Source organism: Octopus sinensis, linkage group LG4, assembly GCF_006345805.1.
Source record: "Octopus sinensis linkage group LG4, ASM634580v1, whole genome shotgun sequence".
In the NCBI taxonomy this organism is placed as follows: Eukaryota; Metazoa; Mollusca; class Cephalopoda; order Octopoda; family Octopodidae; genus Octopus; species Octopus sinensis.
In genome coordinates, this window is record NC_043000.1 from 35,645,518 (window position 1) to 35,668,858 (window position 23,341).

Sequence of the window (23,341 nt, forward strand, 5' to 3'; positions counted from 1 at the left end):
AAGAAAGAGAGAAATAGTGTGAGAAAGAGAGAGAGAGAGAAGGGGGGAGGGAATTGACATAGAGTGACACAGACAGAGGGAGAGAGAGAGAGATCAATACTGTTGAGAAGAAAGATTGAGGTGACTGGAAAGAGCTGAATACTTTGTAGTGACATAGTTTCATTGACATTGATTCAGGACAGATGGATAAAATGGAGTAGTTCTATGCATAATTTAGAACAATCACTTAGGCTGACAATAACTCAGGGGAAAATACAACAAACTGTTGTTCGAATACAGGGTGTGGCAAAAACAAAAACCTCCCCACGTTTTACAGGTTGACAAACTTTTCCGTAACAAATGCAGAGGGTGTACCAAGGCAAGCCATTATGGCAACTAAAAAAAGAGAAATGATAAAATATTAGCAGTATAGGTGCAGGTGTGAAACCGATCGAATAAGTAAGAGGTTAACAAAGAATTGGGATCAATTCATTCAACTAAAATGCTTTAAGGCAGTGCCCCAGCATGACCACAGTCTAATAACTGAAACAAGTAAAATATAAAAGATATGAAAACACCATTGCCTTTTAATAGGGGTGCCCCAGCATGGCCACAGCTTTGAGCTGAAACCGATAAAAGTAAAAGTAAATAAAAGTACCTGTTTAACTTCGTTAGTGTCATATCAATGGTCAAGTAAAACTTGACCAATTGTTCTGCCAAGTCTTGTATAAATATAATTGGCATTTTGATAATTAAAATAATATTGATATGAAATATTTATTTGAATAAAAAGTAAAAAGTACAATTAATCTTTTTTTTTATCTTTTAAGTTATTTTGATCATTAGATTACGGTCAAGGTGAGGCAAACGAATTGACCCCAGTTCTTATTCTATCGGTCACTTTTGCCAAACCACTAAATTATGGGGACATAAAGATACCAACACGAGTTGTCAAGCAGTAGAGGGGACAAAGACAAACACATACATCGGCACAATATATATATGACAGGCTTCTTTCAGTTTCTGTCTACCAAATCCACTTACTTGTGTTTGGTCATTGAGTGAGGTTGTAGGAGAATCCACTTGCGCAAGGTGCCACCTGGAACCATGTGGTTTGCAAGGAAACTTCTTGCTACACAGCCATACCTATATATCAAGGTAATTTGGATAACGATAATCAATAAAAAGTACAATTGGACTGATGATAAATTTGGAAAAACAAAAATAGAAATTTCAAAACCATTGCAGATTACTTTAAAATAAAACTCCAAAGAAATGAGACATTGATTTTTAAAATATACTCAATTAATTTACTGTTTACACTTTCGTTACCTATCCAGCTCTGGCTCTGAGTACAAATGTCTTGTTTTCATAAGTTTTTAATTAAAATCTTCCACCTTAGTCACAATTTATGTTCCTAACACTAGCTGAATGATAACTAAGTTATTTTACTAAATTCTTCGTTATATTTAAAATTAATTGAAAGAAATACAGAGCATCTCAAAATAAATGCAGTAACGAAAGGGTTATATGACTAATTATCAATTTATATGTTGTATTTACTAATTTCCTGGGTATTTATTTGTTGAGTGATGTCGTTATTGTATGCGATTGACTGAACCCATAGTGTCAGATGATAATCATTATCAGAGCAAAGCATAAAGACAAAACAGAAAACACAGAAACAAACAAGTAAAAAATGGTTCCACAAAGTTGATCAGAACTGAATGAAGCCAATAAGTAATTAGTACGTCTTTAATATGACAGGTAAGTAAATGGTTGTCATGCAATGATGTCACCAAGTTGTCATAATTTAATATCAGAGAAGCAGGGATTCTGGGAAGGTTTTTTGTGAATCCATAATCATTTGAAGCTACCTAAGTGAATGTATTGATTGAGACAGGATTTTCTTGGTTAATACTTCATTTCTGGACTGTGGCTGGAAAAAATATTGTGCTATTTGTCGCACATGTTTGTTTGCATTTGTCCATAGTTGTATTGGAGAAGTATATTGGTCTCCCTCACTGCCAATATATTACTATGAAGATGATATAAGTACATGGAACTTAAACTGCTAATAATCAATTTGCATGATTGAACATCACAATTCAAGACTAATGTGTTTTGTTGAATGCAATAAAAACCTGTTAAATAAGAATAACTGAATAAGAGCAAGAAATCAACTCACTAAACAAAGTGGCATTGCTCTACATAAACAACTAAGTGTCTCTAATCTGAGGTTGAATTCACCAGCTTTTTATAACTGTAAGCCAAACTATCCAGAAACTTCAATCTAGCTATTTGGTGAGAAAACTCACGTACTTCATTTCAAGTTTTCCACACCAACCATAATAAGTTAGTTAGTATTAATTGGTTGAGCCACATTTGCATAGGTGTCACCTTTTATGGTGATGCATTGCCTTTTATGGCATTATGATACTGTAGGTAATGGTCCTGAGCAGGGAAAATTTAAGAGTGATGTTTCAAACCTCAGCAAAATCCTTGCTACAACTAGTACTTTACATTGAACCTCTATGCATTCACTGAGCCTGTTAGAAATAACAGCTGAATCTCCTTCAAACCACACTATGCTGCCTTACAAACGAATGAAACTTTAGAACGTGTAGTTCTAGATAAACAAAATAAGAACCATCATGATTGAAATGCTTTTGATCATATCTCTGCCTAATCAGGACTAACCAATGGCTAAACCGCAGTAACAATAACAACAACAACAGCCCCAACTGAAAGGCAAAGTTGATCATTGTTGGAGTTGAACTTGGAATAAAGCTGAAAGCTGTAATGAATCTAGGGTGGTGCTCCACTATCTTGTCCATCATTACCAGCTTTAAATCTCAAATGACCTGGATCTAATGACAGAGGATATGTCAGACCCGACTTTCCCTTCAGTTGTAATCACTGTACAAGAAAACTGGGTGATTAGTAGTAAAATGACAGTTATACTAATTAATTAAAGTGTTTGTTAATTGAAACAATATAAACTAAAATGAATTTTTCTGATATGGTAATATTTAAATAAAATGTGAGAAAGAACTAAATTTCCTAAGGTCCACTTCCTCCTCCTCCTCACCACCACCACCACCACCATCGTAGTTGTCATTGTCATTCTTATTATCATTGTCACCACCACCACCACCACCACCAACCCCTTACTACTACTGCCGCCATCTTCATCATCAGCATCATCATCATCCTCACTGGCCCCCTCAATGTGGTCACTGAGCCTGCTAATAATAGTAGACAAATTTCCTTCAAATTATACTCCATCATCCTAAGAACAGACTTTGTCCAATGTAGTTCAGGGTCCTTTCCACACAGGAATAAGATGGGATGGTCACAACTGGAATGCAATGGATCATAGGTCTGCTTAATTAGAACAGAGTCAGGAGTGAACAACCACAAAAATAACAATAATAATATTTTCTTATTTTGGTACAAGGCCAGCAATTTTGAAGGGTGGGAAAGTTGATTACATTGACCCCAGTGTTAAATGGGTGGGTCATTTTATCCACCCTGAAAGGAGGAAAAGTAAAGCTGACTTCAGTGGAATTTGAACTCAGAATGTATAGACAGATGAAATGCCACTAAGCAGTTTATCCAGCATCCTAAGGATTCTGCTTGCTCACTGCCTTTAGAAACATCATCATCATCATCCTTTAACGTCCATTTTCCATGCTGGTATGGGTTGGACAGTTCGACTGGGGTCTGGGAAGCCAGGAGGCTGCACCAAGCCCCAATCTGATCTGGCAGTGTTTCTACAGCTGGATGCCCTTCCTAACGCCAACCACTCCGTGAGTGTAGTGGGTGCTTTTTACATGCCACCAGCACAGGGGCCAGAGGGGCTGGCAATGACTACAATCGGATGGTGCTTTTTATGTGCCACTGGCACGCAAGCCAGTCAAGGCGGCACTGGCATCAGCCACATTCGGATGGTGCTTTTTACATGCCACTGGCACGGGGGTCACCACTACAATTTCCATTTGATTGTAATTTGATTTGATTTTGATGTTGATGTTGATGTACTTGACTCAATAAGGTCTCCTCAAGCATGGCATGTTGCCCTACGATCCAAGGTACTTTTGAGTGGGTTGGTTATGTGACACTGGTGTAGGTTACAGCTGTGAACTCACTTTATTTTCCAGGTCTTCTCAGTCACAGCATACCTCCAGAGGTCTCAGTCTTTTGTCATTGCCTCTGTGAGGCCCAATGTTCATAGGTCATGTTTAACCACCTCATACCATGTCTTCTTGGGTCTCCCTCTACTCTGGATTCCTTCCATTGTTTGGGAGTGCCACTTCTTCACACAGCTCTCCTCGTCCATCCCTAGTACATGACATTACCAACGCAAACGTTTCTCTTGCATGCCACATCCAGTGCTTCTTATGTCCAACATTTCTCTCAGGGTGCTTACATTCTGTTGTGTGTGCATACTGACATTACACATCCAACGGATCATGATTTCTTTTGGGCCTACACATGTCTACAGCAGTCACGGCTCATGTTTCACTGCTGTGAAGCATGGCAGTTCGCATGAATGAAAAGGGGAAGGCAAAAATCCTTTAGAACTTTGACTTCCATACAGACAGAGCACCGAAGGCTGGATATATTAACCTTTAAAAGGGACAAACAAGAGTGCCTAATAATCACCGTGGCAGTGCCAGGAGATCAACATATTATCATGAAAGAAAGAGGAAAAGTTAATAAATATGGAGACCTGAGAATTGAGATTGCTAAGATGTGGCAGCTACGGGAGTCAAACATAAAAGTTATCTCTGTTGTCATTGGAGCATTGGCTTCAATACCACCCAATCTGAAAAAATATCTGAAAACTTTAAAGATATCCTACAATCTAGATGTATTGCAAAAGTCAGCATTACTTGGAACTGTACACATATTGCATTAAAGTACAATCTGTTTGAGGTCCTTGTTGCGATTTGACAAACAGTACAAATCCCCCGGTAGATACAATATCTTCAATCAACAACCTCATGATATTGTATACTGTGCAATGTCTATAACAACAACAACAACAATAATGGTCATTTCCATCGATTTCAATGTGTGAGTGTTTGAAGGAGAGGATTTAAAGATAAAAAAGTGGGAAAAGGAAAACCCTTTTTAAGAAGAAAAGAAGCTGCATCTATTTGTGATGGATGGATGAATGTGATTTGAGTCCAGGAATGGATTTTGTTAGGAAGTCAAAATGAGGACATTGAAGATTTTGGTTTTGCCTAGGATTGGGGAAAACATGTCTGTTGATTGCAGAATTCTTTTATTGTTCTTTTTCTTCGTCTCAAATTGTTTTGATGTTGGGATAAAATTTCAATCTTGTTGATGCTGAGAGTCAGTCCAAATGCAAGGAGCTACCATAACAAACCTGTTGAGTATTTTCTGAATTCCCTCAAATAAAGGAAAAATCAGAGCACAATCAGCAAAAAGAAACTCACATGGAATCATTTCTTTGTTTTTTTTTTTCTTTGATTTGAAACTTTGCCCCTTCAGGTTAAGTAGACCTCCTTCTGTGTGTAATTGGAATTTTACACTTCCATGGTAATCCCTGAAAGCATGTTGGAACATCGTTGTAAAGAATATGGAAAAATTCAGGAGCTAAAACACAGCCCTGTTTGGTTCCACTGGCAACAGAAAATGTCTCTGAACATTAACTACAAGATGTCACTGGTGGTATCATTCCTTTATGCAGGGATACTATCACCTTTATCATTTTATCAGGAAGACCAACTTTTGACAAAACTTTCTGAGGGCCTAATACTAAACAAAAAGGGACAATACATCACAAAGAACAAGTGGGGCTTAGTACAAAAGTTTGTGTATAAAATTGAAACAGGGACAATTAACAACAACAATCAACAATCAAATGCCCCAAATGATGAGGTGGGGAGTTTGACACAGGGATAACCAAGGAACCCCACATATCCTGACTACTCCAATTGCCAGGGGCACCTCAGCAAGTGCCTTTCTCCTTCTCAACTCCTCTTTCAGTTTACAAGCATATGTTCAGAGTAGGCCTGTTCACGTGGGTCATCTTCACAACGTTTACCCACCTTTCAACTAAATTTACTGGTGGGGTGGGGGTGGGCAATGCTTCCCACTCCACCCTCACTTTTCTTTTCAAGTGGAATTTGAAAATGTTGATTCGGGCTTGTTTGAAGAGGAAAGAATCTGTCATCAGTCCTTTCAGCCTCATCCACGAAACTTTGCCATAGCCACCAGAGGTAAACTGCCTTCTCTTCTCAGCCAAAAGAAGGCGGTGGGGTGTCTTCACAATGGACTTGACTGATAACCAGAATAATAACAATGATGATTTCAAATTTTGGCACAAGGCCAGCAGTTCCAGGGAAGTGGGTAAGTTGATTACATCAAGCCCCAGTATACAACTGGTTCTTATGTTATCGACCCTGGAAGTATGAAAGGCAAATTTGACCATGGTGGAATTTGAACTCAGAACTTTAAGACTGACAAAATGCCACTAAGCTTTTTGCCTGGTGGGCTAATGATTCTACTAGCTCACTACTATAATAATAATAATAATAATAATAATAATAATAAATTCTTTTATTGGCCACAAGGGCTTACATAAAATTACATTAAAAGACATAAATAACATAAAAAAAAACAGGATGATACAAAGGGTTTTACAACGCGTAAACAATATAAATAACAATTAAAAATAAGACAAATTAAAACTCCCAATAGGGGAGGCACTTTAAGGACCTCATGAAAAAATCCATAAAAGCCATGGGTATCTGAACAACAAGGCAAGAGCCCTTCCCCTTTTTTCTTCAGGTGCATGCTCAGAATTGGTCCTTTCACACTGGCCATTCTTCCAACATTCACCCACCTTTCAACAAACTTGCTACAAGGCAACACTTCCCTCTTTCCCCCCAATTTCCTTTTCAAGGGAAACTTGAAAAAGTTGATGAGGGCTTGGCCAAAGAGGAAAGTGGCTGTCTTTAGCCCTTTCAAATGGGACCACCATACTATCTCTTTCGCCACTAGACAATAATAATAATAGTTTCAAATTTTGCTACCAGGGAAGCAGTTTTGGGGGAGGGGATTGCCCCCAGTGATTCAATGGTACTTAATTTATCGACCCCGAAAGGATGAAAGGCAAAGTCAACCTTGGCGGAATTTGAACTCAGAACATAAAGACTGACAAAATACCACTATCAAGTCAGGACTTGGCTGGTACTTTATCAACCCTGGAGGGACAGAAATAAAAAAAATGTTGGTTTTGACTGTATTTGAACTTAGAACTATAAGTACCAGATATTTTTTCTGATGCTTTGAATTAATCTAGCATATTTATTTCTTTATTGCCTACAAGGGGCTAAACATAGAAGGGACAAACGACAGACAAAAGGATTAAGTCAATTACATCGACCCAGTGTGCAGCTGGTACTTAATTAATCGACCCCGAAAGGTTGAAAGGCGAAGTTGACCTCGGCGAATTTGAATTTAAAAATTAGCATAATATAGGTATTTTACGTTATTCTTCTCACATGGAAGAAAGGACCATTTCGACCCCAACAGGATTTCACAGAATACAAAACTGCAAGGCTCGTCGTATGCTTTTTTTTTTTTTTGTAGTTCCGACTAATTCACCCTCGATTTTTTTAATGAAAACACAAAATTTCAGATTTATAAATGATTTTAAATGTGACAAAGGAGACTTTCCTGAAAACCAGGAAAAAAGTAAAGTGGCTATTAACCAGGAAAGGAAACAAGTAACAGATTCCCTTTGTAGTTTATTATTTATAAATTACGGAGACTAATTCGTTGATGGATATCTTGTTTGGGTATGAAAACAATTTTCTCTTTACAAGACCACGTTTGGTCCTCATTAATTACTGGTATTTTTGTTGTGGCAAAGTGCTAACTACATAGAACTCTTGTAGCATCACCAACATCACTACAAGTAGATATTCGTATCCAACAAGGATTCTATCGTCAGAATATTTCTTACTCACAAAAAAACGTTAAAAATAAAGAATTTGATATTTCCATGAAGCAACACCGAAATGATATGTTAATCTAAAAATAAAATTTTGAATTTGAATTCGATCATAAATCGAGGAAATATTGTTAAAGATAAGGAAAAAAAAAACGGGGTAGGAAGCTATGTTGTATTTTACTACGATACCAAAAATAATTGCCAACTTTACTATAAGACAACTGGTGGGAAAATGGCGGTGTAGTTACGGCAGCAAGGGCGGTTCCCTGCCCGCGTCGAACTAGCATCAGTAACAGCAGCAGCAGCAGTTGCGGTAGCAGTAGTACGACGACTGCTACAAGTGAACGGGTACATGCCTCGCTACGCTAGGAGGTTCTTAAAGTGTGGATGTCGCCAGACACTGGAATAATTCTCGCTGACACTGCTTGCGTCGACGGTTAGAGGAATGGCAACTGCCTTGTCAGAAGAGGAGTTCCATCGGATGCAGGTGAGAGAAAATACAGAGTATTTTTAACTTAATTTCTACATCTATTCTAAATCCATTAACAACATCCAACTCGGGTAAAGAGTTTCTCATTCCCAGCCACGCTTACTCTCTATCTACCTCTCATACTATTACTCTATCTATGTCACCCACTCTCTTTTTAACACACTCTCTCTATTCCTTTCACCTTCTCTTTTTCTCTTATACAATCTTTTACCCTTTCTTCTCTTATACAATCTTTTACCCTTTCTTCTCTCTTATACAATCACTCCCTCTCTTAATACAATTACTCTTTTTTTTCTCTCTTATACGATCACTCCCTCTCTTAATACAATTATTCTCTGTTTTCTCTCTCTCTCTTTTTCTCCCCCTCTCTCCATTTCCTCTCTTTGATAATTGTGTTGCCACTGACTGACAATAAAAACCTAGTTTCTTTTTCGTTCGTTGAAGTCAAGAGAGAAAATTTATTTATATTCATCTCTTGTTGACATTTTCCTGATGAGATTGTTTTATTTTCCTCTCCCTGACTTCATTCAACTTTTACGATTTTGTCATAACAAATTCCTGACGGGTGTTTATTATATACGAGAGACAAATGTATGTGTCTTAGTATTTAAGCTCTCAGTGGTTAATTCTGGTAGAGCAGACAGGCCTGTAAGAATTTCCACCCATGACAATCCCATTTTAATTCAATGTGGTTTCTATGACTACACAATTCCGGGTGTCTTCCCCTTTTTAAAGACGACAGGGTGTGGTTTGGGAAAGATTTTAGCCGCTATTTCTTGCTTTAGTGTTTTAGTTTTTTTTATTGTTTAACCCTCGGTCTATCGTAGTCGAGCAAACCTCCGTTTAAAAGCATTGCAGCTATAACCATCTCTTATTTTCTCTTTATGCAGACAACCTAGAACCGTTTTATACAACGTGTTCTTTTCTAAGACAGTAATCCATGATTTAAGGGAGATTTAGTTGCTATGTTTAGCAGGACAAACGACCAGGTGTAGCCTGTGTCATTAGCTCGTATTGGTGTGGTAGTGGTTACCTTTACCAGTTACTGTTGGAACATGTGTTAAGTGCCAGCATCCCAGGGTGATATTGACCATGGGAGTGGGTAGTCTTCGTGTTCTTTTGGCCTGTTAGAAACACTAATGAATTCTCCCTCAATCTTATCGCCTAGAAAAAGGCATGACGCATTGTATATGATGTAGTCCTTGATGAATTGTGTCTAAAAACGAAAATAAAGAATACTAATAGCAGGAATTCTTTTAGTGAGAAGTCCTTGAATCGGGGCTGACCTGGGGCCGAAGAACCACCCCTGTTTATCATAAAATAAACACACCACACACACAGACCCTGGGTCATGTGTAATTTGTGTCGAACAAATTAATAATAATTATTATAATAATAAACAAACATGTTAGAGGAAAGAAATGAGGATAAAATTATTTCTGCTATATATCTCTCTCTATGTAATAAATCATCGTGTATTTGAGAGCAATTATTTATGATGGAATGTTTACTGTCTCCATTTTAGCTTCATCACTTGTTACTCTAAAATAATACCCCAAATGTATCTATTTCTGATCGATACATTCACTTCTTAGTGTGTCTGTATCTATCAGAAGGCAAATACTACGAACACGCCACAAATATATATTTATATATGCTAGGTAGATAATCCAGTTGACTTTATTAATACTACTAATATATGTCTGTTTAATAGATGGGTTGTAATTAAAATGTCATGTACCACCACTAACCGACCTAGTGTTCCTCCTGCCAACGTGAGCCGACTAGCTTTACCATCTAATATCCTACAACTGTGACTACTGGCTTTCCAAGACAAATCTTCTTCTTCTTCCTCATTTCTCTCTTCAGTTCCACTGATGTAGTTTACTTTGTTATTGTTTTTCTTCTCTTTTTATCCTCTCTTATACACACACCTTCTTCATCTTTCCATTAACGCGCATTTACACCACACCTCCATCACGATGTATATATCTCTAGTATTTATCTATGTGTCTTATGTATGTATGTATGTATGTATGTATAGATCTGTCTGTCTGTCTATCTATCTATCTGTCTGGTCTGTCTGTCTGTCAGTCTGTCTATCTATCTATCTGTCTATCTATCTATCTGTCTATCTATCTATCTATCTATCTATCTATCTATCTATCTATCTATCTATCTATCTATCTATCTATCTATCTGTCTAACTGCTCCCTAAAACGAACTTACCAAAAAAAAAAACCCAAAAAAACAAAATAAAAAAAAGAGAAAGGACACCCTATCAATTTATTCTACAAACTCAGCGGGGGGAAAAACCCTGGTTCGTTTTATATCTAAAAAGAAAAGAAAATGAAAGAAAGATAAGAAAAAAAACCCCAGCACAAAACCAAAACAAAACAACGCTGGTCTTTTAATGTTAACATTGGTTCTTCAGACATCCACCTTTTTGCACACATTTATATATATATATATATATACATCATTCTTGTTGTTAATGTTCGTGTCGTGTAACCCCAGGTCAAGCCTGTTCCAGTTGGCCTTTCATGCGGATGTGTTGGTGTCATCATGTCACGAACCGCTCATTCTGGTCGTGACAAGAGTAATATTACGTTACGATTAATGAAAGCTCAAATGTCGGACGAAATGCATAGTGGTCCTTTACGTTGTGAGTTCAAATTCGTCCGAGGTCGATGAGTTTGCCTTTCACCCTTTCAGGGTCGATAAAATAACAACCAGTTAAACGCTGGGGGCTGATGTAATCGATTGAATCACACCACTAACATTTCTAGCTTTGTACCAGAAAACCGAAACCATTGACGGTACTAATAAGGCCAATCACCACGAATATAATTCCAATCGAATCTAACCGTTCGATACTCGTCATTTTCTTCTGTTAGTTTTTGTTATAACGATATGAAATCGCAAATTACGGGAGCATATATGATATAATGAACGTTTGGACTGTTATTTCTAACAGTTTTGGTGACCACATGGCGGCCTTTCCTCGTTGTCTCGATCATATTGATTCTGTTGTATAGCCCCCCCCCCGGTCAACCCTGATCGAATTGATTTACGATTAACGTGACCAAACCGTTACCACCCCATCTTTTTTTTAGACTCTGTATATCTACGAACACGTGTATATATATATATATATATATATATATATATATGAAGAAACTAGGTTGATTTGGCTGTTATAACTAGCATGTCGAGCGACCACTTATGTCGTTGTGGTGATGACATTGATATAGTGGTGTTTGTGCAACAGCTGCTGTTTCAGACAACCCCGTTGCTGTTTGTTAGGGATGTGCGCGCGCGTGCGAGGGCAATTGATTAATATTCAATGAGTTTTTGTGCGTGTGTGTCTCGTGGTTCATCATAATCTTTGTAGGCTAGAGGTTGAAGCCAACACAAGATTACACATATATGCACTGTACACATTAGTTGGTAGGCGCATGTCTTTATAGGTAATACACATTTATAAAAGGCATATATGTGTATGTGTGTGTATATATATATATATATATATATATATATATATATATATATAGCGTCACCTTACTCGCATTTGTGCCAGTGGCACGTGAACAAAACATTCGAGCGAGGTCTTTACCAGTGCCGCTGGACTGACTCCTGTGCAGGTGGCACGTAAAATACACCATTTGATTTGGCTGTTGCCAGTACTGCCAGACTGGCCCTCGTGCCGGTGGCACGTAAAAACACCCACTACACTTTCAGAGTGGTTGGCATTAGGAAGGGCATCCAGCTGTAGAAACTCTGCCAGATCAGATTGGAGCCTGGTGCAGCCATCTGGTTCGCCAGTCCTCAGTCAAATCGTTCAACCCATGCTAGCTTGCAAAGCAGACGTTACATGATGATGATGATGATATATATATATATATAATCAGCCGAAATTGCGAAGATGATCCGGTTCTTGACTGAAGATTGAAGGCTTCGAATGTCCCGTCCGTGTTTTTTGTATCGTCTTCTAAATGTTTCACGTTCTTGTCCCAGTTTGTATTTTTTTACATTTACATATATATATACACACACACATACACACACACACACACACACACATTAACCTGTCATCATCTGGCATAAAGATACCTCCCTCAGTTGAGGAATCTGGCAGGTTAGTTGCTGATCTCACTTATGCTAGTGCCACATAAAAAGCATCCTATATATTCAGTAAAGCGGTTGGTATAAGGAAGGGCAGCCACAAAAAACAGTGCCAAAGCAGATAGAATTTGGCGCAGTCTTCTGGCTCATCAGCTCCTGTCAAAACTGTCCAACCCATGCCAGCATAGAAAATGGACCTTAAATGGTAGTGATTAGTCACATAGACACACACATTATATATCAAAGTTGACAGTCTATACTGAATTTCAGCCTTAACTGGGCTGTTCACAACTGTGGAGACGAGATATCGAGTTTAATTAAAGGTAGGCGTGTCCACTTTACCCAGCCTATTGACTCTCTACCGGATTATGTTTGCTCTGTAAAATTTAATATTGATATACCTTACTACTGCTACATTACTGAATTGGTAAAGATTGTTTGCCAACATAGCATGGCAGTCCTGGTTTAGGATGTATGTTGCTGTAATTTAGCCCCAGGAAACATTGTCTCCAGCTGGCTATATGACATGATCTGTGTCCTTCTATGTTTGAACAAAGGAATCCAACAGCCCCACTCAGCTCAAAACAATATCTGTGTATTGTGATTTCCAGGTTATTTCCCTTCATCAGTACAGAATAATAGTTTGGCTAGAGGTGGTGCCGCCAAATTCCCATTCGAAATATATAGTTTTCAAAGTGACAACTAGTCACTGATCTATAAATTAGGGGCTAAATTACAGCAACATTTGTCCTAAACCAAGACTGTCATGTTATGTTGGCAAACAATCTTTTGCTGAATATCTTTCGTTGTGAGATTTAAAAAGAGTAATTTTCTGATATATATATATATATACACATACATATGAGAGGGATATGTATATAATACAATTTACTGAACCTTCAGATTTTTATATGCTAGACCACTGGTGTGTAATTGATGTTAATTAAATTAATAACCAATTTCTCACCTTCATTTTAAATTACTATATATACACACATATGAAGGGTGGTATCAAAAAGTTCCCGGACTAGTTCTGTAGCGTGCCAACAGATGGCAGCACACAGTTGCGTACACAGTGAGAGCTAGCAGTGACTTTCACAAGACAGAGCGTCAAGTGACATCGTTGTGTCTGCTTCCCAAGTTGTGAAATTTGTGTTTTTGTGATCATGTGTGTATGGTGTAGTTTGTGATTCTTGTCATGGACAGGAACAAAGAGCCAACGTGAAATTCTGTTTTGAACTTGGGAAGTCTGCAACAGAGACATTGGAGCATGCTTCGGCATGCTTATGGCAGTGAGACAGTAAGGTTGTATGCAATGTTTCAAAATGGCACGGGTGCTTCGAAAGTAGAAGAACGTCCCTGGAAGACAATGATTGATCTGGAAGACCTGCTACGAGTGTCACACCTGGAAATGTGGTACTGTGCATCGAGAACTTAACCTCCCCCTCCGGGGGGGGGAGGTTTTAGAATGTTGAGAGTTCCACTACGATGTTTGGAAGCATTTGAGGGAGAACGTTCAGCAGAAGGGACTGGATCTGTGGAGCTCAATGAATTAGATTCTTCATGACAACAATGCATCCGGTCACTGACCTCTCCTCACTTGAGAGTTTCTCGTCAAAAACAACATGGTTGTATGTTCCTTCACCTGTCCTATTTTCTAGATTTAGCACCTGTAGACTTGCATTTCTTCCTCTCTTCCTGAAGATGAAAATTGGTTGGACAGCTTGGCAGGTAAGGCTGAAGAATGCACCAAGTGCCACCATCTTCTTTGGCATAGTTTTTATGGCTGGATGTCTTTCCAAATGCTTACCAATTTTTATGTAAGAATCAGAGACTCCTTTCTTCTCTCCTTTTTTGCTCGCCTTTTTTGCTCTCCTTCTTTTCTGTCCCTTTCTTCTCTCCCATTTTCTCTTCTTTTTTGCTCTCCTTTTCTCTCTCCTTTCTTCTCTCCTTTTTTGCTCTCCTTTTTCTCTCTCTTTCTTCTTCCTTTTTTGCTCTCCTTCATTGCTCTCCTTTTTTGATCTCCTTTTTTCTCTCCCTTTTTTCTTTCCTTCCTTCTCTCCTTTCTTCTCTCCCATTTTCTCTTCTTTTTTTGCTCCCCTTTCTTCTCTCCTTTCCTCTCTCCCTTTCTTTTTTTCCCTCTCCTTTTTTGCTCTCCTTCCTTGCTCTCCTTTTTATCTCCTTTTTTCTCTCCTTTCTCCTTTTTTGCTCTCCTTTTTGCTTTCCTTTTTTGTTCTATTTTGTCTCTCCGTTTCTTCTTTTTGCCCTCCTTCTCTCCTTTTTTTGCTCTCCTTCCTTGCTCTCCTTTGTCTCTCCTTTCTTCTCTCATTCTCTCCTTTTTTGTTCTTCTTTGCTTTCCTTTTTTGCTCTCCTCCTTTTCTGTCCCTTTCTTCTCTCCTTCCTTGCTCTCCTTCCTTGCTCTCCTTCCTTGCTCTCCTTTTCTCTCTCCCTTTTCTCTCCTTTCTTCTCTCCTATTTTGCTCTCTTTTCTTTCTCTCCCTTTTTGCGCTCCTTCTCTGCTCCCCTTTCTTCTCTTGTTTCTTTTCTCCTTTTTTTGCTCTCCTTTTCTTTCTCTTTTCTCTCTCCTTTTTTATCTCCCTTCTCCCCTTTTTTGCTCTCCTTCCTTGCTCTCCTTATTTACTCTCATTCTTTGCTCTCCTTTTGTTGCTCTCCTTTTCTCTCTCCCTTTCTTCTCCTTTTTACTTCTTTCCTTTTTTCTCTCCTTTCTTCTCTCCTTTTTGCTCTCCTTTTTGCTCTCCTTGTTTCTCGTTTTTTCTGTGTCCCTTGGGTTTCAGCGTTGTGACATTGATCAGCACCCAACAATCATCCAAATACGTATTTCTTTACTGCCCACAAGGGGCTAAACATGGACAGACAAACGGATTAAGTCGATTACGTCAACGCCAGTGCGTAACTGGTACTTATTTAATCGACCCCGATAGGATGAAAGGCAAAGTTGACCTCGGCGGAATTTGAACTCAGAATGTAATGGCAGACGAAATACCTATTTCTTTACTACCCACAAGGAGCTAAACACAGAGAGAACAAACAAAGACAGACAAACGGATTAAGTTGATTACATCAACCCCAGTGCGTAACTGGTACTTATTTAATCGACCCCGAAAGGATGAAAGGCAAAGTCGACCTCGGTGGAATTTGAACTCAGAACGTAGCAGCAGACGAAATACCACTAAGCATTTTGTCCAGCGTACTAACGTCTCTGCTAGCTCGCCGCCTTATATATCATCCATATATCTACATGCGTTTATATACATACAATTATAAATGCATACATATCCACCTATGTACACACATTCACACAATGATATTGGTAGAACATTGCAATAGAAAATTACATGCACATGTGTGTGTGTGTGGTGTATGTGTGTGTGGGTTAGAGGACTCGGTGTGTTTTGAGAGAGAAAAGAACAATTCTTTTATCTTTTACTTGTTTCAGGCATTTGTGTTGGTGACACATAAAAGGCACCTAGTGCACTCTGTACAGTGGTTGGTGTTAGGAAGGGCATCCTGCCCTAGAAACCACACCAAAGCAGACTGGACCCTGGTGCAGCTCTCCAGCTCACCAGTTCCAGTCAAACTGTCCAACCCATGCCAGAATGGAAAATGGATGTTAAATGATGATGATGATGATAACTGAAAGGTTTTTCTGTAAACCTTAATAAAAGTTAAAACTTTAGTGGGTGGGAAAGGAACAGAACTCTACTGCCATCTGGCAAGTGGTCATGTAGTGGGTTAGACTACCATGTGGTGTACTTAATATTATAAAGTGCACTACATGTAAAGTGTGGGTGCACAAGAGGTGTAAGTGCAGGGGATCAGAGGCTGGCTGAGAGAAAAGAAGGGTTTTGTATGTAGTAGATATGCAGATGTAGCTATCTGTAGAAGCACACATGAATTAAAATGTCCAAATGCTTGAAGGGCTCCCTAAATGTAGGTGATAAATTTTCTTATCTGGGTGACCTAATCAGCATTGGAAGTGGGTGGTGTTCTTGAGCTCCATTATCTCAGTGACCTAATTAAAAGCAGTGGAGGTTAAATTAGCTAGAGCAGAATAAAGTGGAAAAAGTTCAAGGAATTCTAGTCTCTGCTTGCAACAAAGAAATTCTCTGTTTGAAAGAATGTTAGAATGTGATGATTGTCTCTGGAATATGGTTTGTGAGTGCAGAGGACATGCAGAGGTTGGTGGCTACCTGTTCTAGTGGCATGTAAAAAGCACTATTCGAGTGTTGGGCTTCATAGAGGCAGTGACAGGTGACCAAGACCCTTGTGTTGACCTGTCAAGCCAAGTGAGACTGTTGTCGTGGCTGATGCCAGTGTCTGGTCAGGGGCACTTGTGCCGGTGGCATCTAAAAAGCACCCATTACACTCTTAGAGTGGTTGGCGTTAGGAAGGACATCCAGGCCGTAGAAACCTTGCCAGAACAGATTGGAGCCTGGTGCAGCCTCCTGGCTTACAAGTTTTCAGTCAAACTGTCCAACCTATGCCAGCATGGAAAGCAGATGTTAAACGATGATGATGATGATTGATTAAATGTGTAGTGTTAGTGTGTGCGAATGATGAAATGTAAATGAACTGAGAGAAAAACTGAATATAAGAGTGATTGACTGAAATGTGTGTAACTGATAATCAAGTTGTTATGGCTGGACACATGATGCTTCTTGAGAAGGACATTTCTCTGAAGAAGCTGAAAGGAAATGACAAAATTCTACAACATAAAGGCAGATGCTTTGCTTAAGAAGAGCCTACCAACCCATGCAAGCTTGAAAAATGGTGTTAAAATGATAATGTTGGTCATCATCACCATCGTCATTATTTAAAGTCCATGTCCCACCTTGGCATGGGTTGGATGGTTTGACAGGATCTGAAGGGCCAGGGACTGCATCGTGTCCCAGTGTCTGCTTTGGCATGGTCCCTATGGCTGCATCTCCTTCCTAACATCAACCATTTTAACGAATGTATTGGGTGCTTTGTTTTCATGCCACCAGCACTTTTATTGAGGTCGCCATGCTGCTTGCAAGACTATGAACCCTGGGGTTGGCTTTATGCTAGGGGTTAAAGTATGAGAGAAGGATGGGGTGGACAGCAAGTTCTTGTAGAAGGGCTGCACGGTTGCTCACATTTAGTAGGGGAAAGAGGGAGAATGATCAACAAGAGCTGTGAAGAGATATTGGAGATGAGGTGTTCAGGTGGCCCCTCAAGGCATGTGGTGAGTAGAAGTGGGTGGGTGGGTGGGGGTAACAAAATTGTAAGGGGAACAGGAGATGAGGGGACAAGGAGGGAGCCTGCAACTGTAAAAGTAGTTGGTAGGGTTGGAGGGTGGTGAGTGAAGAGTCCTGAGTTGGGGAGGATAGAGGGATGTAGATGAGAGTAGCTGGATAAAGAAATATAATTTGTTAGATGTGGATGAAACTTGTGAAAGAGGGAGACCCCGGAACATGTTGGATGAAATAGTGAAGACATGACTTCAGGTTGTTGAGCTTTACAGAGGAGACGACAAAGGACCAAGATGATTATAATTTGCTGTGCTTAAGAATAGCCGTTTATCTCAACAAAAACGAGCTCTTAAAAGCATAATTGTTAATATCTATGCCTCTACACCCAATCTGTTCTGTCAAGCCTTCCTCATAACTCATCATTCTAACATTCATCCTTTTTTTATCCTTCTAACTACAGCCTATTTCTTCAGCTGCTGTAATTGAGAACAGACCTACACACATGCCATTCCTTGCTAGTTATCCCCTTCCTTGGAACCACTTCCCTTATATACGTCCTGCACACTTGATATCATCCCTTATTTTCTTTTCTAATGAATATCCCTTCCTCCTGAACCCTCTCAATACCTGCCATTGATACCCCACCCCCCACTAACCTTTGTCATTCACTATTTCCAACCTTTGTACCTCTGACTTCCATCTCTGTCATCGTGCATCTCCCCTCCCCCCACACATCCTCTCACTATGAAAGTTTTTCATGAGAATCGCTGCAGCTTATGGAGTCCACTACGCAGTGCTATGGTGACAGTCTCTTTCTCAGACTGTTGCACATCCCTCCCCCTCTCTCTCTCTCTCTCTCTTCTACTTCTCTTTCTATCATTTCTCTCCCACACGTATCCTGTTCCTCCGCCTCTCTCATGCTACTCTTCCTCCTCCCCTCTTCTCATATTACTCTTCCTGTGCAGAATTTCACAATTTTTCTCTTGCACATGTTGCCGTCACAACAGTTTCTCTGCAGATTTTCATTTGGAGTTCTAGTGATGATGAAGGAGCTTGCAATGGTGCAGTTTAGGGATCATTAGATCTTTCTGTGTAGGAACTGGTTGATGGGAAGAAGGGAGAGAGAAAAAGAGAGATAGTTGGAGTGAAGGAGATGGAGGGATGCAAGGACCATTTTGTTTTGGTAAGGCAGGGTACAACAAAGATCAGAAACTATCTCGTTCGTAGACCTCAGAGTGGGAAAGACGGAGAGAAGGAGAAAACAGGATATGTGAGAGAGAGGGAGAATACTATGTGAGAGAGAGAGAGAGAGAGAGAGGAGGGTGTTTATGCACAGATTGAAGCAGGGTGAAAGGAGACAGATTAAAGTCATAAGAGGGAGGGAGGGATGTGAGAGTGTCATCATGGCACTGCATTGCTTAGTTGCCAAGGGAGTGTGTCTCAAGAAGCTTTACCATTCTCAGTAATGGTTGCTCTGCTGCACTTAAATGCACCTGTTTGTTGTTTGTAACTTGTCTTCTGATAGAAACTCTTTTATACGCATATTCCGATTGTTTAATAATTCATAAACAGGTAACAAAATTGATATTAATGTCTTAGCTTCATCAGGTACAGTGTTTTAGCTTCACTGCTAAAGAAAACTGCTAATTAGGAACAAAGAAAGAAACGGCAGCTTTCTTCCACCATTGCAGAACATGGCTACTGCTTTTTTTTTTTTGCATCTAATCTGAACATTTTTGCATATTTGCATATATTTTAATTGCTTAGTTATATTAACTCATGACTTAAAAACAAAATGAACAGTAATTTATGTCCATACCAGATATACCATATCATCATCATCATCGTTGTTTAACATCCGCTTTCCATGTTGGCATGAGTTGGACAGTTTGATTGAGAACTAGCAAGCCGGAAGGCTGCACCAGGTTTCAATCTGATTTCGCAAAGTTTCTACAGCTGGATGCCTTTCCTAATGCCAGTCAGGTGGCATTGGCATCAGTCATGCTTGAATGGTGTTTTTTACATGCCACTGGTACAGGTGCCAGTCAGGCGGCACTAGCATTGGCCATGCTCGAATGATGCTTTTTATGTGTCATATATTTATATATATATTGGATCTCACAGAGATAATGACAAAAGACCTAGACCGCTGGAGATATGCTGTGACTAAGAAGACCTGGCAAATAAAGTGAGTTCACAGCTGTAGCCTACACCAGTGTTGCATAACCAGCTCCAGCCCACTCAAAAGTACCTTGGATCGTAGGGCGACATGCCGTGTTTGAGGAGACCTATTGAGTCAAGTAGTGTACCTTTTAATTTTTACCAAAATATTCCAGTGTAGTCATTGAGTTGTTTCTAGCTCTGCATGTAATTTCTAAGGTTTTGCATATAACAAGTATGTACTTAACATAGATATACTGTTGAAAGCCACAAAACTGCTGTATTTGTCTCAAGAAAGCTTCTCATATAGACATCATCATCTTCATCGTTTAACATCCGTTTTCCGTGCTAGCACAGGCTGGACGGTTCGACCAGGGTCTGGGAAGCCAGGAAGCTACACCAGGCTCCAGTCTGATCTGGCAGTGTTTCTACAGCTGGATGCCCTTCCTCATGCCAACCACTCTAAGAGTGTAGTGGGTGCTTTTTACGTGCCACCAGCACAGAAGCCAGTCAAGATGGCACTGGCATCGGCTACGTTCAGATGGTGCTTTTTACGTGCCACCGGCACAGGTATCATAACTACAATTTCCATTTAATATTTATTTTGATGTTGATGTACTTGACTCAATAGGTCCCCTCAAGCACAGCAGGTCATGTGCCACCAGCACAGAGGCCATTCAAGGCGGCGCAGTGCTAAAAGGCAGATAGGTTTATCAGTCGCAGATGAAAAGCATCCAGCAGCATGATGAGGGAGGAAAGAGCCCAATGTAAAATAGGGTCCAACCTACCCCCAAATGATGCAGATCGCTACTACAAAGTTGTCCGCAACCAGGTCTACAAATCCCAGATGAGTCTGAATTCCCACATGAGACGAGAGGACAAAACATTGAACTAAGAACATTGTGCAGCTGGGTCCTGCCGAACCTTCATTCCTCAAAATAACAAGGAGAGAGTCCAATATTCTAAGGCAATAGTCTTCTTCCACTCATTTTTAAGAAGGATAAAGGCTGTACTTTTTAGTGTTAAATGTGACAGGGACTTGTTAAATGATGTCCTGATTATCTCCTTAATTACTGGGTATTTCTCTAATTACTAGTTATCTTCCAAAATGCTTCATTGCTTCTTGCTTAATATAAACAAAACTTAAAAATAACGAAAAAAATCTCTACTACTACTATCGCTACTACTATTACAAGAAACCCATTGCCAGTCAAAGTAAAGTAGTAAAGTTTGTATATTTTCACCAATTCAATGTATTATTGTTGCTCAATCTATGTAAATATGATGGCCTACAATAATTCTGTGTTGAGAGGATTTAATTCACATTGCAGATGACTATCCTTCCTCTGGAGTCAATAAAATAATCGTTAGTAATGCAATTACTAAGTTAATTTTATCAAGTAGAACATCTTTGTGTCAAGCTCAGAATTGTGTCTAGAGGCAGATGCAGTTATTTTGTTTTTAGTCTGTGACAGTCTACAGCATTGTTTAATAATATACGTATGTATGTGTGTATGTATGTATGTAGTATGTTCATGTCAGGTCAATTTTGAGTGCTACTGGTAACATGTAACCCAGAACAACCTGTTGCATGGTCGGGTCGTCGGCGACTAAACCGGCAACCCCACCAAGCTTGCTTGGTGAGGAGGGTGTTTATTGGACACCCTGCGGGATGAAAAACAAAACACGTCAAAGGGCAGAGGAACTCTTGAGAGTCAACGGCCATCCAATAGATGTATTAAGGCTGTATCATGTGCGGGGATATAGAAATAATCGGACTGAATACCCGATTGTGCGGTTAAGCCATTGGGAGTGAAGGACTCCTAGCCTTTGTTAGGGCATCCTTCTAGGAGAAGGTAACTCAGGTAACTGGGATAACTCCGATATAAAACCTGCGGCTCAGTGGTTACCGATGATGTTGACTTGTTCTTCTTTTCGGATATGGCTGCTGTTGCTTAGTGAGTGGGATTGACTCAGTGCACAGCCTTTCTTCACTTTAAAAAAAATCTTCTTGTACAGGCATTGCACAATAACAACATTGATTAAGCTTCGTGCAATGGCCATACTCGATAACGAGGGAGCAGCCACCATGTCTGTAGTATGTATATCTGCCTGGCAATGCTACCAAGCATGCCTGCTTGGTAAGAAGGGTAGTTTTCATTGGATACTCTGCAGGAGGAAACACAAAACCTATTAAAGGGCAGACAAAGTAGGGTCAACAGCCATCAAACAACTGGGAGTGAGAGACCCATAGCCTTTGTTTAGACATCTTTCTAAGAGATGGAAAACTCTGATGTAATGCCTGTGACTTTCTTTGCATCCAATAATGTAGATGAGTTCTTCTTTTTGGATAAATGCATACAAGCAATTTAGTGATTGGAAGTGGCCTTGTGCAAAGCCTTTTTTTCACTTTAAAATGCTCCAGGCACAGGGATCGCTTGATTTTTAACATTTCTATTTTGTGTTGCATTCTGTGTTTGGCTGTTGCTGAGAAAGGCAAAAATCTCAATGGAAAAATTCATGATGGAATGAAGGTAGGTGTCAGCTTGGGTGGTAACCCTGGAAACACCTCCCGCAAGAGGGGCCCCTCATTGCCACATCTGGTTAGAAGAGTGTAAGTCTCTAGCAGGACTGAAAAACCCCATCTGAGCTGCTCATGTTTAAGAGTACAATCAAATGATGTCACTACTCGAAATCTAGCTGCTTCCATCATGTTTACAAACAATTATTACATTAGGTTCCAGCTGGGAGAGAGTCATTAGCACATTGGACAGAATGCTTAGTGGACTTTCTTCTAGCTCTTTACATTCTGAGTTCAAGTCCTGCTGAGGTCAGCTTTGCATTTCATCCTTTCAGGGTCAATAAAAAAAAAACCTACCAGTCAAATACTAGGTCAATGTAATTGGCTATCTCCCCTCCCCTTAAAAAATTGCTCTCTTTGTGCCAACATTTGAGTTCAAATCGTGCCATGGTTGATTTTATTTGTCATCCTGTAGATGCAGGCATGGCTGTGTGGTTAAGCAGCTTGTTTCCTAATCACCACTTTCAGGTTCAGTCCCACTGAATAGCACCTTAGTAAGTGTGATTTACTAAAGCCCTGGGTCGACCAACCTTGTGAGTTGATTTGGTAGATGGAAACTGAAAGAAGCCCAGCATACATATGTGTGTGTTGTGTGTGTGTCTCCTTGTCTTGACATTGTACTGGTGCCATGTAGAAAGCAGCCAGTACATTCCATAAAGTGGTTGGTATTAGAAAGAGCAGCTAGCTGTAGATCATTCATTTGGTTCTTATTGTGCCTTGTGGAACTTGAGGCGACAGCAAGATCATTCCATCTTCTAACACTGGAAGTGTCCTCGACAA

At 39.7% G+C, this 23,341-nt stretch overlaps 1 protein-coding gene across 1 annotated transcript in view; it reads left to right on the forward strand.

The window, feature by feature from the left end:
• The first annotated feature begins 8,273 nt into the window (after positions 1-8,273).
• The window catches only part of LOC115210701 (GRIP1-associated protein 1), a 138,742-nt gene continuing 123,674 nt past the window's right edge, over positions 8,274-23,341 (forward strand). Inside the window, exon 1 of the mRNA XM_029779386.2 lies at positions 8,274-8,459. Coding sequence (XP_029635246.1) covers positions 8,418-8,459 — 42 coding nt within the window. The 5' untranslated portion in view covers positions 8,274-8,417. The remainder of the gene's footprint in view (positions 8,460-23,341) is intronic.